This window comes from Protopterus annectens, chromosome 13.part0, assembly GCF_019279795.1.
Source record: "Protopterus annectens isolate FY-2018-M chromosome 13.part0, PAN1.0, whole genome shotgun sequence".
NCBI lineage: Eukaryota > Metazoa > Chordata > Ceratodontiformes > Protopteridae > Protopterus > Protopterus annectens.
The window spans coordinates 1,295,153,147-1,295,170,766 of record NC_056747.1 but is presented as its reverse complement, the minus strand read 5'-3'; the positions used below and the strand labels follow the sequence as shown (position 1 = coordinate 1,295,170,766).

The window sequence follows — 17,620 nt, the reverse complement described above, 5'->3', positions numbered from 1 at the left end:
GACAAAGCTGTTATGTTTCCCAACATGGGTAGCAGAGAAGGTTATACAGTACATGATGGCATTCAGAAATGTTTTGGTAATACAGGGGAATCGGGGTGCACAACACTAACAGATAAAGTAGAATGAAGCAGTAGGTAACAGATACACTGAGAAAAATATGACGAAGTCTTGTGGAGTTAACATTTACAAGGTTCATGACAGAACTAAGGAAAAATAAATGCTGCATAACAAACTTAGTAAATGTGATGGCATGGTGGCAAAGAATAACAATGAAAAGCAGATAATAAACAGGTGTTTCTGTTTACTATTCACAAAACAAAATGACAAGGTACTTCAGACAAACAGCAGAAATACTTTTCATAGTGTGGTTGACATGGATGGCAATGTTTTTGTTTTCCTGCCTCTTTTGTATTCCCTCTAGTATAGCTCAGTGTCATACAAACACAACACTTACACACAATATCTGTAGGTAATAGTGTAGGACAAGCTAATCTCCTGAACAACCAGCAGAGGGTGGTATTAGCACCTGCAACCAGCACTGTGGTGGGGTATTGCACCTTGGCGCAGTTCACTATATTTCACAACTATCTGCTGCCATTCCTAACAGAGTGGCCATACTAGTATTGCAGGAAGACATGCTTGTTCTTCGTTTTCAGTGTAATGAATGTTACTTTTGACATGTTTTGTCACAGTGCAGATATAACATATTAAAAAATGTGTTTGTACATAGTACAGATTAAAATTATTCATGGCACAAAAGGATTCTGTGAAAATGTATTTTGAAGGATATGCAGCATATGTTGTTTTTTGCAAGTTTTTCTACAGATGGGCAAAAGTAGGTGACTAGTGCACACTGGTGAAAAAATTATGAGTGAACATAAACACAATATCTTGCAACACTGCATGAAGGTTTCATACATTCATGTTTTCCTCCTAGATCATAGTTTCTTCAGTTCAGAATGGCAGAAGCGTTGGTGTGTGATCAGCAACAACATCTTTTATTATTTTGGGAATGAGAAAGGTAGGCTGGCAAAACATTCTTCACTGTTATAGTAATTGAATTATGCTTTTTAACTATGAGAAGCTTTTATGACATCCTGTTACACTTTGAGAGTGAAACTCAAGAGGTATCTGCTTGAAGTGAATGTCCATTCTCCTGTTTCCACTGTTGCATCCATAGTTGTAAGTAATGTGTGTGGGTACAGTAAATACCAGTGTTTCTGTTTATTCTAGTACATCCATTATCACCCCGGGGCACAGTAAATGTCACTCAGTGTTCCTGTTTATTCTGGTGCTTCCATTGTTGTGACTGTTGCGTGTTGGAAAAGTGAATGTTAGTGCTCCTGGTTACTCTGGTGTATCCATCATTATAGCTAGTGCGGTTGGGCACAGTGAATGTCAATCTTCCTGTTTACTGTGGTGCATCAATTGTAGTAATTAGTGTCAGTGGATACAGTGAATGTCAGTGCTCCTGGTTACTCTGGTGTATCTAATATTATAACCAGTTTGTGGGAAAAATTAATGGCAGTGTTCTTGTTTTCTCTACTGTGTCCATTACTGTGGCTTGGCTGAATGGTCACAAAAAACATCAATGTCCCTGTTTATTTGGATGCATTCATTATTATGACTAGACTGCATAGTATAGTGAGTAATGTTCATCAAATTGATCACTGCTGCAGTAGCCTTAGCAAAATGGGTTATATCCCGCCAAGGATGTAATAGCCAACCAGCAACCGGTACCATTTTCGGCTTGAATATGGAACAGACTACTGGTCTCATGGTTGATCCTTCTTCTAGCCACAAAAACACAAAAAGTTAAACAAACAGCCCTTCTCACCACAGCAGGCTAGAAATTTGACTTAACTGCCCCATATCCATCTGGTGTAACACCAACAGCCACTGTGGACCAGTGGTTAGCCTCATCCTCTGTGGCTGTTGGAGTCCCCTCAGTGGGCAAAGGAAAATCACTGTTGTCAGCCCTGGGGAAGTGAACAGGGAAGGCTTCCTTGTTGTGTCAGAATTCTGTGCCCAGCCTTAGGAAAGTAGCTGCTGCCATTAGTAACACAGTTAGCCTAATTTTTTTCTGTCAAAAAGAAACAGAAAACCAAATATGTATCTACACCTCCTCAAATTTATTTTGATAGGAGTGGTATACTGGATCTGGCTTATGGTTTAGTTCAGGCTATTGATCTTTTTTGTAAAGTGGTTTCTGGTAAAAGAAAGATGGATTCCTATTTTTCTGAAGCGATTCAAAATTCTGAATAGGAAGATGCAGGAGTTTATTCTGTTTTTTTTTTCCCCCTCAAACTTCTGATTCAAACTCAGAGAACTCATTTTCTGACTTTTCCTATGGGTGTTTCTGTTTATCTGATATTATTACTAGAATGTGCCAGTGTTTTTGTGGGATAACACTGAGGTTTCCCAGACCCTCAGAAAATACTATGAGGTGTTACAGGAGGATTTACCAGAACCTACACCCATTCCTCTCCTCCTGTTCTGTCAGCTTTAGAGGATGGGTGTTACTGCCTGCAATTTTCATGTTAGTCAGCCAGCTGCCAATAAAAAGGCAGATAGGATGTATAAAAATTCTGTCTTTTAAATTTCTATACACTATTCACAAACCTGACCCAGCAGCTCTGCCTTAGTTGAGTCCATTTCTGCTAAGCATGTAGTTAATTTCAGTTCTACTCTTTCTGGTAAGGATGGGAAAATTATTGATATGGATGGGAAAAAAAGTGTATACTTCTGCAAGTTTGGTTTTCAGAATTTCGAATTGTCAAGTTCATATGTTAAGGTTGTGACAAATTGTGAAAGTATGAGGAATGTTTTATCTGCAGTTCCTTCTTGTGAGGAAAAATCTGCTTTAAATAACTTATTTTCTTCTATTGCACACGTCACTACCCATTATATGCAGTGTGTATATGACTGTTTATACTTCTGTTCCAGGGCTATGGCCACTAATACTGTTTTAAGGAAGTTTGCATGACTTTATTCTCAGAACCGCAAGGATGATGTTAAAATGAGGTTTTAAATTCTCCCTCAGATAGAGATTTAGTGTTTGGCCCCTCTACTACAGAGGTGACCAAAAAGTGTGATGAAAGGAGCAAGCTAATCCAGGGATTTTTCAGATCTCCTTTTCCAAATTGTCCAAAGGATTTTCTTTCTCCTCTTCCATTTTTGCACAAAACAGAATAAACAGTCTCAGCTGAATTCAGGTAAACAGACATTTAAGAAGGAATGGCAAGGAAGTTCCCCAAAGAAGTCTGTAACCTCCCCAAACAAAGGACAGTCTAATATGTCTGAATGACTATTCAAGAGACCTTGAGACCCACTCCTACCCTGATTATATTTTTCTTCCAGAAAGTGGTAATCTTCATTTCTTTGATCTTTGCAACAGATTGCTTCAGACAAATGGGTTCTAAATATCATTTGTCAAGGTCACAGATGGCAGTGAGGAAATTCATCCTGTCTAGGGGGTCATTCCTAATCCTCTAGTTCAGACTGTCTTGCTTCCATCTGTCTTTCATCACACTCTGTCCCAAGGACTGATAGAACCAACTCCTACTTCCCAAGTGTGGAAAGAAATAGTTTGAATGCCAGTTCTGGACCTTTCTTTCCTAAACCTGTTTGTGATAGTGCCCTAATTCAAAATGATGTCACTATACAACTTATTATCTCTTTTTCCTCCTTCAAGTTTCCAGGTAACACTGGACTTATAAAATGTTTATCATCACGTCTGTATTCACCCATACTTCTGACGTTTCTTAAGATTTTGTATGTCTGGATGACATTATTAGTTCTTTATCTTAACCTTTGGACTATACACTGTACCAATAGTGTTCACAAACTGTCTAGCTCTAGTTATAGCTTATTGTAGGCTACAGGGCATCCCATTTTTGCATAGTTAGACAACTTGTTTATCTTTGCAAAGTTTTTTTTTTCAAAGTATCAGAAATCTGTCTCTTGGGTAAGAGATTGTTTATACAAGCTGAAAATCCTTCTTGACTCCCTCACACAGGATTGTGTTCCTGGGACATCAACTAGACACTAAAATAGATCATTATTTAGATCTATTTCTAAAGTTGTCCACTCAGACTTTGGTTACTGCAAGGGAATACTTTAGGAGTTTGGGTCTCATGCCATCTATATAACTAATGATACCCCTGACAAGACTCCACATGAGAAAGATACAGCGGAATTTGAAATTTCTTTGGTCCCAGCATCACCACCCTTTATCATTTCAGGTCCCAGTGCTGGTGTTTTGTCAGAAGAGAAATCTTTTGGTGGAGACAAGAGATATTCCTAAAATCCAGGTCTACCTTTATATCTCCCTGCTCCAAAACAGTCACTCAACAAAGACACTTCAGACATTGCTTGGGGAGAAGGTTCAGGAGGGATAAAAGTGCAGATGTGTGAGACACCAAGGACAGTCACAAGCACATAAAGCTATAGGAGATGTTTGTCCTGATCAAGGCACTCAACTCTCTAAACCATCTTTGACCCCCGGGATCTCTTCAAAGTGGTTTCAGACAATATCACTGTCGTGGTCCATCAACAAGCAAGAGGGAACCAGGTTGTTCTCCCTTTACAGAATAGCCATGTTAGCTTAGGATCTAGCTTCACAGCTCAATCTCACTCCACAGGTATTGTATATTCTGTCAGACCAAAATTGTGCAGCAGACAAGCTGAGCAGGACCAGGGTAGACCTTCATGAATGAAAACTATATCAAGGGGTATTCCAACATTTGATCCATCTGTGGGGAGTTCCTCAAATAGACATTTTTGCCTCTATTTTGAACAATCAACTAGCAAGATTCTGTTCCAGGACTCTTTGCAAGAAGGCCTGGAAGACAGATGGCTTTTCTCTTCTTTGTGTAAAACAATAATCCAAAACAGCACCACACAAAACAAATACGAGCCATGCAAAGTATTCAGAGCTGAACTCACTTTATGTAAGCATCTGGTACCACAGCATTTCGCTTTCAAGGATAAAGTACATCATCATACAGCTCCATTTATACAACAGTGCCACTTGCTGATTGGTTACACCAACCTTTTCACATACATCATTCTTTACAAACATATAAATATTACAAAGTTTAAATATATACTTTATAACATTCACATGTTAAAACTTTTATACAAAAACCTTTCCAAAGTCCAACTTACATTTATTTAATAACACACTCATGTATTGTATTGTAGAATCCCCCAAAGTGCAGTTACAACCCCACTAATTATACATTCATATTTACCTCAAAGTTAAGACCCCTTGGAAACAATGTGCCAAAATTAATGATCATCCTACTCCCCTCCTATTGTAAGGTTGACCCAACACAAAAAAAGACAAACTTTCATCCAAACCACCATGAACCAAGTGAAATGTTCAGCAACAGGACTGTTAAAATTCCCCTTTCTGATGCCTCCTAGATGTTCCATAATTCTAACCTTCATCATTCTTTTGGTCTGGCCCACATACCACTTAACTTTGCTACAACCACACCCCAAAATGTATACCACCCCACAGGAACTGCAATCAAATTGCCCCCTAGAAATAAATCTCTTTCCATTAATGTAATTACCTGTCAAATTCTTTACCCTTTTACATACCAAGCAATGTTTACAAAGGTGTGTGCCTGCTTTGTCAAAATGTACACAAACCCACCTGACATTAAGCAACTCTTTAAGATTGAAATACCTTCCAAAAGAAAATTTAACATGTCTGCGGAATAAGCCACCATACTGTTCATCCCTATATACAAGATGCCAAGACTCCTTCACCAACTTACTTAAAATATCTGAAAATGGTGAATATTTTGTTACAAAATATATGTCCTTCTTATCCCTCATTGCTCTGATGATTCCTCATTTCATTATCTCCCCGCCAAATCCTACCAAAACTCACACTGTTTTCATGCCTCAAAAACCTATTATTAACCTTATCATCCCCACCACACACTCTCTTAACGGCATCATCCAGCGTATGCTTACTGTACCCTCTCATTAATAATCTTTCAACCACTTCCTTAAGCTTAACTTCCTTAGGATTATCTTCAGAAGTATTATGTGGGGTATGCTTAACGTCACCTACTGGAAGAGAACTAATGAGGTGTGGTGGATGCATGCTACCAGCATGCAAGAAAGTATTAACAGCCGTGGGTTTACGGTAAGGTTTCAGTTGGATTTTACCATACTCATCCACATAGAATTCCACATCAAGGAATTCTATGCTGTTCTTTTGATATTCAAAAGAAAATTTTAAACCATGCAAATTCCTATTTACTTTCTCCATAAACACCGAATATTCACCCATAGAACCTCTACTAATAAAAAGTAGGTCATCAATAAATGTTTTATATAAGATGACATTCTTCCTAAAAAATTCAGTACTATAGATGAATCTCTTTTCAAACTCCCCATATATAGAATTTCATAGGATGGAACATATGGTGCACCCATGGCAGTTCTTCTCTTTTGTAAAAAAAAACTTCACTCACAAATACAAACTAATTATGTGCCAATCAAAATTCCAAAAGTCTAACCACAAAAGCAGTACACAGACCCTCTCCCATTACATACCAAATGGCCTCCAAACCCCATTTTACATCAGTGTTGGTGTACAAAGCATTGATATCCACTACAGCCCAATAATAGTCATTACACTATTCCACTTCTGTAACCAGTTGACTTACCTTCTGATTATTTTTAACATGTGCAGGCACCATACCTTAATACTTTTTAAGTGAAGAATTAAGAAAAATACATTCTCTAAGTATAAATTTACCCCTGACACTATAGGCCTTTCAGGCGGGTCGGTTAAATTTTTATGCACCTTAGGGATAGCATTCAAAATTGGATCAACAGGTGTAGCAACTTTCTTTGCACAGGAATGTTCCTGTTTGTTTTTCCATCCTTTCCTCTAATAACCATGGTACTTCTGAAGAATAAGAAGGAATCCCCCAACATCAGTGTGTTGACTCCCTTCTGGCCTAGCCAGTTGTGGTTCTGCTTTCTTTATGAAATGGAAAGGAGCAGTTATCACAAGCTTCCTCACAAACTGGATCTATCCACACAAGAACAAGGGTGGTTCATACACCCCAACATCACTCATTTGTATGGTGATGTTGTGTGCCTAGAAGATTCAGATTATCACTCATCTCATTTCTGCCATCTTTATCCAACATTCTTGTAAAAGCTCATCCCTCACCTCTGATTATCGCTCCTCTCATTTCTACCATCTCTAACCAACCTTTTTGTAAAAGCTCATCCCTCGCCACTGATTATCACTCATCTAATTTCTACCATCTTTAACCAACCTTCTTGTAAAAGCTCATCCCTCACCTCTGATTATCACTCATCTCATTTCCACCATCTCTAACCAACCTTCTTGCTCCTGGCATATTCTTTTCAGATTTTATCATGGCTTTACTGCTGGTCGAAGCACACTAATTGTTGTGTTGTCCTTTTATTAGACATGAATTGGAACTTCCTCCCTGGTGCTTTATATCGATCGTATTAATGCCTTAGATTCTGTCACAAAAATGTTTTCCTTAAATAAGCACATTCTGCTGACTTCTGCATTGGGACCATTAACTAGTTCACACGCTACATGTCTAGTAGATGAGAAGGTCAGCTCTAAGATATCTTCCCCATCTTCCATTTTCTCTGCCACACTCCAAGGTGCCTTCCTTGAGCTCCTTCTTTTTTCCCTTTTTATTGGCTTCACCTTACTAACAGTTTTATGTATGCTGATGACATGACCCTTACCTGCTCTGGATTATCCCTTAACAACATAAACACAAACAATCCTACAGGATCTTTCTAAACTTCTCACCTGGGTTGAGAATAGGAGTAAAGCTAAGGGTATAAATTTTAATAGTTCCCTAAACCTAAAACTATTTTCTTATCAAGCTTCTTTCTGCCTTATCAGAATCACTCAATTCAGCCTGTCCATGCTTTCAAATACCTAGGCCTATACCTTGACCAAACTGTCTCCATGATTTCTCATGTTAAATCCAAAAAAGACAGGATTTGTAAACTTATTTGCCGATAGAAGACTGTCTAGGTTTCTTACACCTACAAAACTCTGTGTCATTGGTAAAGGGATACTCATGCCTCAACTAGAATATCTCTTCCTTTTGTTACCACAGGATCATAGCAGGTTACTAGGCTAATGACCCCAGCGCACTTACAAGTCTAGCCAAGCTGAACCCATGTTTCCAAGGATGTCTGGTTCATGCAGGCACTAACATTAGCACCTATTGCCCCTGTCCAGGAGGGACACAGGGAGAACCCCAGCCCATCAAATCATCCAAATTATGCTTAAGTAGGGCCAACAAGGGGCTTTGTTTAACATGAATAGGAAGCTTGTTCCAAAGGTGGGGCAACCTCTGAGACAAAGCTGTCTCTCCAGCAAGTTTTGTTGATGTCACAAACCAGGTTAGGGTACTTTGACCGAGTGACCCATGTGCCATTTGACTTGCAAATGTGCAGCATTTCCATTAAAGCTGAGTCAGAGATTACTCTATGTGCAAGACACATGTTGCCTCTGAGCAGTCTGTATGACACAGAGTAAAGTAACAATGATTAAAGCCTGTCTGCATAAGACAGATCTTGAAGACCCTGAATTTTCTTTGTAAGGAACCTTTGTGGTTTCTTCAGTTGCTGCAGGTGTTTGGAAAGGAACATACCAAAGGGAGCGTTGTACTCTATTATTGGCCTGATGAGGGAAGAGTGTGAGGGGGTTATATCCTCTTTTTTTCTGGAGGCAATGCTTATGCCCTTGTTACCACTGTGGAGGCATGGTGATCGAAGTTAAGGTTGCTGTCAACCTGTGTGCCCCGATCACTCACCACTGACTGTGTGCTTAGGGTATTGCTATTGATGTGTCAAGAATCTAAATGGCAATGCTCAGATCTGCTCTGAGCTAAAACAGAATGGCATTAAATATACTGATCCAAAGGATATTGCCAATATCCTGACAGATTGATTCATTGCCAACTTCACCCCCCTCTCACCCCCTAAATGGCCCATCTCAATACCGGAAGATTGCCAAATTCCAGTAATAACGGCCACACAGGTACAAAATGCACTCCCTAAAGCCAAGAATACAGCATCCATGGGACCAGATGACATCCCGGGCTGTGTACTACATGAACTACAATATGAACTGGCACCTCACTTAAGTGTCATGTTTAATCATAGCCTCACCTCAGGTTTCGTGCCCACTGAGTGGCGCAGAGCTACAGTTATCCCAATCCACAAGGGGGGATCCACCTTGGATCCCGGAAACTACCGTCCCATCAGTCTGACAAGCCTTATCTGCAAGGCCATGGAGCGTATTATCATGGAACTTATAAACAAAGACATTGGCAACCTTCAAACACTGGACCCCACCCAGTTTGGGTTTGTGAAGGGCCGACCTTGTCTCCTGAACCTGATTGACTTCTTTGAATCAGTCTCCAGAGCCATGGACAAGGGTAAGGCCATCCGCACAGCCTATCTAGACCTTGCCAAGGCCTTTGACACCATCCCCCACTCTGGAATCATAGATAAACTTACTAAGTTGGGCATTAATCCCTATGTCACCCAATGGGTTGCTAAATGGCTTACTGATAGAACCCACACTGTAAAAGTAGCCGACTCCAAATCCAGCTCCAGACAAGTGACAAGTGGAGTACCTCAGGGTTCAGTCCTGGGGCCGCTCTTGTTTGGCATCTACTTCTCTGAAGTACAGGTCAACACTAAGGGACTCTGGCTAACAAAGTTTGCAGATGACTGCAAACTGGGAGCCATTATTGAATCCCCAAATGATGTGGATACTCCACAAAAGGGCCTTACAGAAACAGATTCTTGGTGCCAGAGCCATGGGCTCAAGCTCAATGCCAAGAAATGTATTGTTATCCCCTTTGGGAAAAAACATGTATCCATGAATTACCATATAGGTGGCAGTACACTAAACACAGAAAGTGTGATGAGACTTAGGGACACAGGTGGACAGTGGTCTCACCTTCGATAACCACATCGCCACAACAGTCAGGAAATCCTTCTATGTGGCACACCTCATCACGAAGGGCTTTTCATCCAGAAAGAAGGAGGTCATTGTCCCACTGTACTCATCCCTCATTAGACCCATTATAGAATACAACGCCCCATTTGGTATGTACCTCTCAAGACATCTGCAACAACTGGAAAGGCCTCAGAAATACCTCACTAAAAGAATCACAGGCCTAAAGCAGATGCCCTACACTGACCGCCTTAAAAAACTCCAGCTATACTCTGTCGCATATCATCTACTCAGAGGCAATCTCTGCTTAACATACAAGGCCATGTCAAACCCAGAGCTGTTGGACATGCTACACTTAAAGAAATCCCAATCCCTCAGAGCTACACGCTCTAGGGATCTAAACCTTGTCATCACAATAAACAAAACATGCTGGAGGGATAGGTTCCTGACCCAGAGACTCCCCAGACTCTGGAATAGATTGCCCATACATGTCAAGCAGAGTGCCTCTTCAGACCTCTTCAAGAGGAACCTTGACAATTGGATGGGAGAAAGGAAATTCACCCCAGGGATCACGTCAGTCGCCCTGCTAGACAGGGGTCCAGGAAAGTAAATAATGTGGGAAGAAATAGCCAGGGAATTGTTATGGCTAGGCTTGTATAGGCCATAGGGCTGATAGCCTAGTACCAACCTATGAACCTATGAACCTATGGTAGTTTGCAGGAACATCACCCTTGCCAAACGGGATGATAATGCATTTTTCTGCATTAGGTTTAAGACCATGAGTTTGGCACCAGTCATTAATCTGTGTAAGACCTTCTTGCAGGATGTTGACATCGCTAGGGTTTTCACCAGTAAAAATATTCACATCACATCACTTATGTCCAGAAAGATCTGCCAGTTTATTCTGCTAGTACCAACATTAAACACACAGTATCACATTGCCTCCTGCTCAGTGGGTTGCTAAAAAAAAAAGTTGAACTTTCCCTTCTAATACATATCAATAAAATCAAGCTAAACTGCACACCTCATCTTGCTTTCAGTCTGTTACCTCCTAAGCTATCCATCTACTCTGTCTGATAATTCTTGGAACGTGCCCTCATGTTACAATGACTATCCAGTAATCTTTCTGGTCTGACATGCCTGTTACATCGCAGTACCAAAAGCCTGGGACTCCTCCTTTTTTCCCTGCATCAGTAAATCTCCAGCCCCATTCAGCTTAATCTGCTAGATCACTTTAATGAAAGAGTAATTCATCTTGTTTCTGTCTTCCTGCATCTGAAATCCCCTACTCTACCCCCATCACTCTTATACCTTACGTATGAGAAAAATGTTTAGAAAATGCTTTTTATCTATATTTATAATTTTTATTGTTATTACAGTTCTAACACATAAATACTTCTGCTAATTTTATTAAGTCACAGTGTTCTCTATTTCTACTGATTCAGTGTTTTACTGGTGCATATAGTTTTACTGATTGCAGTGCTTAAAACTTATTTTTTTATTTTATTTATTTTACATTTGTTGACCGGGATAGTCCGACTGGATGCATGTCCATTTTCAGTGGAGGCCCAGTTATCTGACATTTTACTTAATACTTTGTGCAACGTTTTACATAACCATTGCCTCTGTGCAGTATTGTTCCCAGGCTGTGGATAAAATAGGTCCAAATAGTAAATAAATAAATAAAATGTCAGTGTTTTACTCTTTCTCCAAGTTTATGACATTGTAGAGAAAGTGCAAGTAATGTTTAACTGTTTTATATGAGTTACAGCAATCAATCAGTAAGAATAATAAAATAAATCTGTATGTGGGGCAGAGTAACCCCCCCCCACATGAGGAGTGCAGGGGTGTGAGGCAGAGTACCCCCCACATTTGGAGTGCTAGGGTGTGGGGCATACCCTCTCACATAAGGAGTACAAAGGTGTGGTGCAGAGTACCCTCCCCCCACATGAGGAGTGCAAGGGTGTGGGGAAGAGTACTCTCCCAACATGAGGAGTGCAAGGGTGTGGGGCAGAGTACCCTCCTCCCACATGAGGAGTGCAAGGGTGTGGGGCAGAGTTACCCCCCCCCCCACCCACATGAGGAGTGCAAGGGTTGAACTGTATCTGTGTTGTACATTTGGAAAAAGCAGATCCAATGTTTTCTTTTCTGTACATTTCAACCTTTGAGGTTATCGGATCCATCAAGTTCAGATTGTGGTCCAAGAGCTCCATTACAACAGTAACCTTTTCATGAAGTTTCTCTTCCTCTGCCATTAGTTCTTTTTCAGAGTGTATATTGAAAGGTGTAGCTAGGGTTAGTACTTTAAGTAGGAATATTCTTCTTCCTAGTAGATAGGTAGGTAGCATTAACTGTGTGTGTTCTGCTAAAAAAAACAAAAACAAAAAACAAAAAGCGTTCTCCATTCTTTTTGTATAGCATTATAGTAGTGTTAGTATTAGGTTTTTAGCTGCATAAACTTGTGTGTCTTATCTGTATAAGGTTTTTACTTTTAATAGTTGCCTTAACAGTGTTGCAATTATTAGGTCTGTGGTAATCTTATAGTTTGCTATCACTGAAGTATTTATTGAAACTGTTTTTTTGTTGTTCAGTGTGCTTTTCACACTTGCTTTACATATTGAATGGCTAAAGTTTTAGGGTTCAAGAAATGTGTTGCCTGTGGGCACAAATTGCTTCAACAGGATGCCCACAGTAAGTATGTGTCCTGTTTGAGATCTGTGCATTTGGTTGTCAAATGCCAGGCCTGCACCTTGTTTGGCTGAAAGGAGACTGAAATTGGTTATGAAAGGAAATCCCCAAACCTCAGCCCCCCCACCCCCCCCCCGAGTAAGAAGCCAGATAGAAGGGAGAAGGAGACGATGAAAGAAAATAATTGAGGTTAAAGGTAAAGAAAGGTAGGAACACAAATGTCCTTCTACTTCAACTGAGGGCCAACTGGCTCCAAACGTTCATCATCCTTTGGTTCCAAACCCTTCATGTCTTTTGGTACTGCCTCGGCCTGATGTCAGAGTCCTCCACTTCCCCACCCTTAGCATTCCCAGCCCATTCCTCAATAAGGATCTTTCTGCCTCTTTAGGGAAACTTCATTCCCCTCCCCCTTTCGTGTAATCACTTTGGCAAAATTTTCTCCAGGATCTCCTCCTTCTCTTCCTCCCCAAATCAGGTCTAAGTCTCACCATTCCAGAACCAAACTTCTGATCCAATGACTAAAGTTTCTCTAAACTACCTTCTATGGCTTCCTTGTAATCTGCTAGATTGGTTGGAAGCCTTAAGTCATCGGATCTGGAGTAGCTGATGTGCTCCTATCTTCAAGCCCAAATGGACCTATGGATCATCCCGGCCTCTTCAAGACTGAGGCCTCAGTCTTAGGCTCTTTTGGCTTCCAGTCTTGTAGTTCTTTCCCCAGTCCCCTTGGTTCCAGCACTGGCAGGAATGACTGCTCAGCTGCCCCCCCCCCCCCCCGAAGTGATGATGGATTGGCCACTTCCAACACTGAGCCAGTCTTTGACATTCTTGAATCTGGAATTGTCGGAGTCAAGTGCTCTTCAGAACTGAATGGCTGGATCCAGATCCCCAGGGTTGGGGTCAAACTAATGGGTTTTGGAGTCATTGCTGTCCCTGGGTGCTTTGGATCTCAGTAGCTCAACAGCAGTCTCAATGTTGCAGACAGATGAGTTGGCTCTGGGCATCGGCATTTTGCTGTGCTCCAAGGAGCACTGGGTCTGGCCACCTGGCTTTGATTTCAGCTGTCTGTGATGTGGATCCTCTCCTATTTGGAGATGGGAGCCTTGGCAGTTGCATTGGATCCTTCCTGAGCTCTTTCCCTTTCTGTGCCTGTAGATGGGCATCGGCTGACTCTGGGACAACCCATGTTGTTATACCTCAAGGCTTCCCTGTATGCAGGGCTCCCAGTCTCTTCAATGTCTCCTGCTGCTTCTTTCCCCAGGGAGGTAAATGTGAAAAGTAAGTGCAAAAGGAATCATGTAGATTCCCCTGAGGGATGCCTCACTGAGAACACTAACCTTGATGAAGGTGAAGGCTCCCCAAAATCCCTCATGAAGATGCCTTTTTTAGAGATTTGCTTGAATTATTGAAACAACATGAGTGTCAGACTGCTAAAGTCCCTTCCCCGGATGAGTTAGATTTTCTTGATGTTTTTGATGCAGGCCCATTCACGTCCTGGGTGGTCACCCCTTCAGATGTCCTTGTGGACTTGGTTTCATGGAGGGCATAGATAGAACCCAATGTGTTGGAGGCACTCCTCAGGGAACATGATAAAATTTTGATGTTCTTCATACGGATCACTGCTGAAGTATCCTTAGCCTTGAACCACCCAAAACCAAGGACAATCCAACAAGTCTGAATGACTTTTTAAGAGACCTTATGACCCATTCCTCTCCTGGCTTCTTTTTTCTTCCTGAAAGCCTGAATCTCAATTTTTCTCTTTGGCAACAGATACTTTCAGACAAATGGGTACTGAGGATCATACATCAAGGTTATAGATGGCAGTGTGAGGAAATTCCTCCTTTCCAGGGTCATTCCTAATCCTCCAGGTCCATCCTCCACTTCTTGTTGGTATAAAATCCCCAATTTGGATGCCCACAAGGAGTGCACATACTGTCTTGGAGCCAGGCACTTGGACACTGCAAGTACCATATGTACCACCTTCAGTCCAAAAGCCTTGGAAGATAGATGGTGTAAGTTGATTTTAAAGGGTCTTCTCCCTGCTTCATCTTCTTCTGGAGCTCAATTCCCTTCCAAAGTAGCAAGTCTGCTTTGTTGGAGTATAGAAAATGCTCCGCACAGAAGTCCCCAATGTCTTCTTCAGAGCCACCATCCAAGACCAGAAAAACTTTGCATCCAATTCTGCAGATCCAAAGACTCAATCCTCATATCTTAACACCTTAGATCCCAGTGCTTTGGCTCCTATCATGATTTCAACAAGCCCTACAGCAACACCTTTGCATCCTAGGTCCACAGATCTGAAACCTAGTACTTGATTATGTTGTGAAGCCTATATCACCCACCCTGCACTCCCTATTGCTTCAGACACCAAAGAAACATTCTAGGCCACAATCCACTACTTCTTGTAGGTCCTCCAGAAGCTTATCAGAAACAGATATGGATAGAATGATGTGAACATTTCTCAGAGCTCAGATCCAGATGGGGTTCTTACCAACTCCATCCCCTATTGGATCTGTGAGTCTTCCCATGACATCTCAGACTATTGTATATTCTCTGATTTGTCCAGTGGTTTCATAGTCCCGGGATCTGAAATTACAGAGAGGTTCAGTGTCAGATCTGAAGAAAATATCTTCTCTGACCATATCCCTAACTATTTCCTCCCCGAAACCCTTGGATCTGAATGGGTCCCAGAGCCAAAGTGTCTGCATTGGATACAATGGACCAGGATTGACAAAGATGTTGTTGGATCCTTCCTTCCCTCTTGGAGCCTCGAGCCTGCATAGTTCAGGTCTGGTTCCCTCCTTGCATCAGAGAGAGGTTGAGACCTACCTACTTTGTGAGTTTCAACTCCGAGGAAGCTGGCCGAAACCTCTCCAGGTCCTTAAGCTTTTGAGGTTGTAGAAAGGGCCTTTTCTCTCTCCAGAGAACTGCCTTCTCATTTTTCAAATCCAACCCCCTTCCCCTCATCGGCTCTGAGTCAGTCAGAACTACTCCACAGGGACAGCCAGTTCCCATAAGTGTCTAAATGATTCCAAAAGAGGAACTTCCCCTCTCTTCTGACACCTCACCTCAACATCCCACAGAGGAGGTACATCAGAAGAGAACATGCAAAAGGAGACACATTGACTCCCCAATGGAGTCACTCACAGAGGATACCAATTTTGATGAAGGAAAATGGTCCCCCCAGACACCACTAGATGACATGTCCTTTTGGAGACATTTTAGAGATCCTAAAGCAAAAAAAAAAATGGCTGGTCGTCCCAACACCTCTCTCTGGAAGAATCGGTATTTTTGGAAACTATTGATTCTGGCCCTTCTACATGTCAGGTCACCCCCCCCCATTGGATAAGCTTATTGATTTGTTTTCCCACCAGGATTAGAAGGAGTCAAATACCATCAAACCTATCCCAAAAAGACCTGACAAGTTCTTAGCCCTGCTGAAAGACAGACCCAACTGGAGCAAGGATATTCCGGCTGATGCTATTGTGGTGGCAGCAGCCACCAAGAAAGAACTAGCAGAACAGAGCTATTCTGTTCATCCACCAAACATGGAATCTAGGGTGCTGGACAGCTTTGGAAAATGAGTGTTTGCCTTGGCAACCTTTGCACTGAGGTCACTTAATTACCTGACACACTTCACAAGGATTTAGAGAGATTTGACTAGAGCTTTCAAATTCTCTCACAGAGTCCATGTCCACAGAGGACTTCAAAAGAACTTCCTCACAGCTGTCCACTCTTTTGTCTCTTTCAAATGCTTTGATGAGGTTGATCTCTCACACAGCTGAAGGCACCTCACAAGAGGCTGGTTCAGGGATTGCCCTTAGGAGATGTGCCTGGATGTGGCTATGTGTCTTTCTGGAGCCCTTTAAGATGTCTTTTATCAACACCCCATTCAATGGCACATCCTTATTTGGGCCATCAGTCAAAGAGACGCTTACCCACAGCAACCAAATGGAAAAACCCTGTCTGGCCCCACAGCAAATAAGATGGGAAAAACCCTGTCTGCTGTGGAATCAGGTTATCTACCCCTCAAAGGATCTTTTCCAGGAACCAGAGAGATGGCAAGGAAATTTGGTTCCATAAACCTCGGGGATCTTTTTAGGATCCATGCTAAGACAGTTCCTCCAGTTACTGTGGCTGAATGGATTTCTGATTGCATTTCTTCTGTGTATACTCAGCAAGGCCTCTCCCTGTCAAAGCCTCCCAAAGCATATTCTGCAAGATCCATGGCAACCCCTTCCACTTTTGGCATAGAACTTCCATTGATGACATTTGTACAGCAGCTATCTGGTCTAATGCTCATACCTTTATTGTTCATTGCAAACTAGATTTGACCTCCAGAAGCAGAGCTGCATTTCTTTCTGCAGTTCTCCAGAATGTCCTTCTGTAAGGGCCACCCAAGAGTCACACAGCTGGGGACTCTGTCCCACATGTTGAGGAATAAACAAAAAGGACACCATCAGTATTAAAGTTATGTACTCACCATAACTGCATCTGTGTTGTCCATTTTCATTCTTCCTCAAATCTCCATCCACCTTCCCTCTTCCCTTTATCTTCTGTAGTGACTCTGTGAAGACTGTGGAAAGTTTTGTTCCAGGTATGAGCCACAACTTTGCTGTTCTTTCCTTCTTCTTGCTCTAGCTTAGGATTTATAATGCAGAAAACTCGATCTGAGGTATTGTTAACTGACTGGGGCATTATAAGTAGAGAGAGGAGTTTGAGAGTTGGATCCAAACATCTAGTGTATGCGGCCGAGTTGGATCCGAGTTTGGATCTGACACCAACACATTGAGGAAAAAGTGCCTCTACAAGAAAGATTTCTAAAAGTAAATGGAAGAGGTTTTCTTTTTGGGCTCAGCAGAGAGACTTGAACCCTTTCACTGCTCCACTTCCGGCTGTTTTAGATTTCCTTGTTTCTGTTTTTCAAAA

The 17,620-nt window shown here is 41.7% G+C and overlaps 1 protein-coding gene across 1 annotated transcript in view; it reads left to right on the top strand.

Moving 5' to 3' along the window:
- The window catches only part of SKAP1 (src kinase associated phosphoprotein 1), a 2,077,187-nt gene that overhangs the window by 92,128 nt on the left and 1,967,439 nt on the right, over window positions 1–17,620 (top strand). Inside the window, exon 2 of the mRNA XM_044055319.1 lies at window positions 938–1,021. Within this exon, the coding sequence (XP_043911254.1) occupies window positions 938–1,021 (84 nt within the window). The remainder of the gene's footprint in view (window positions 1–937; window positions 1,022–17,620) is intronic.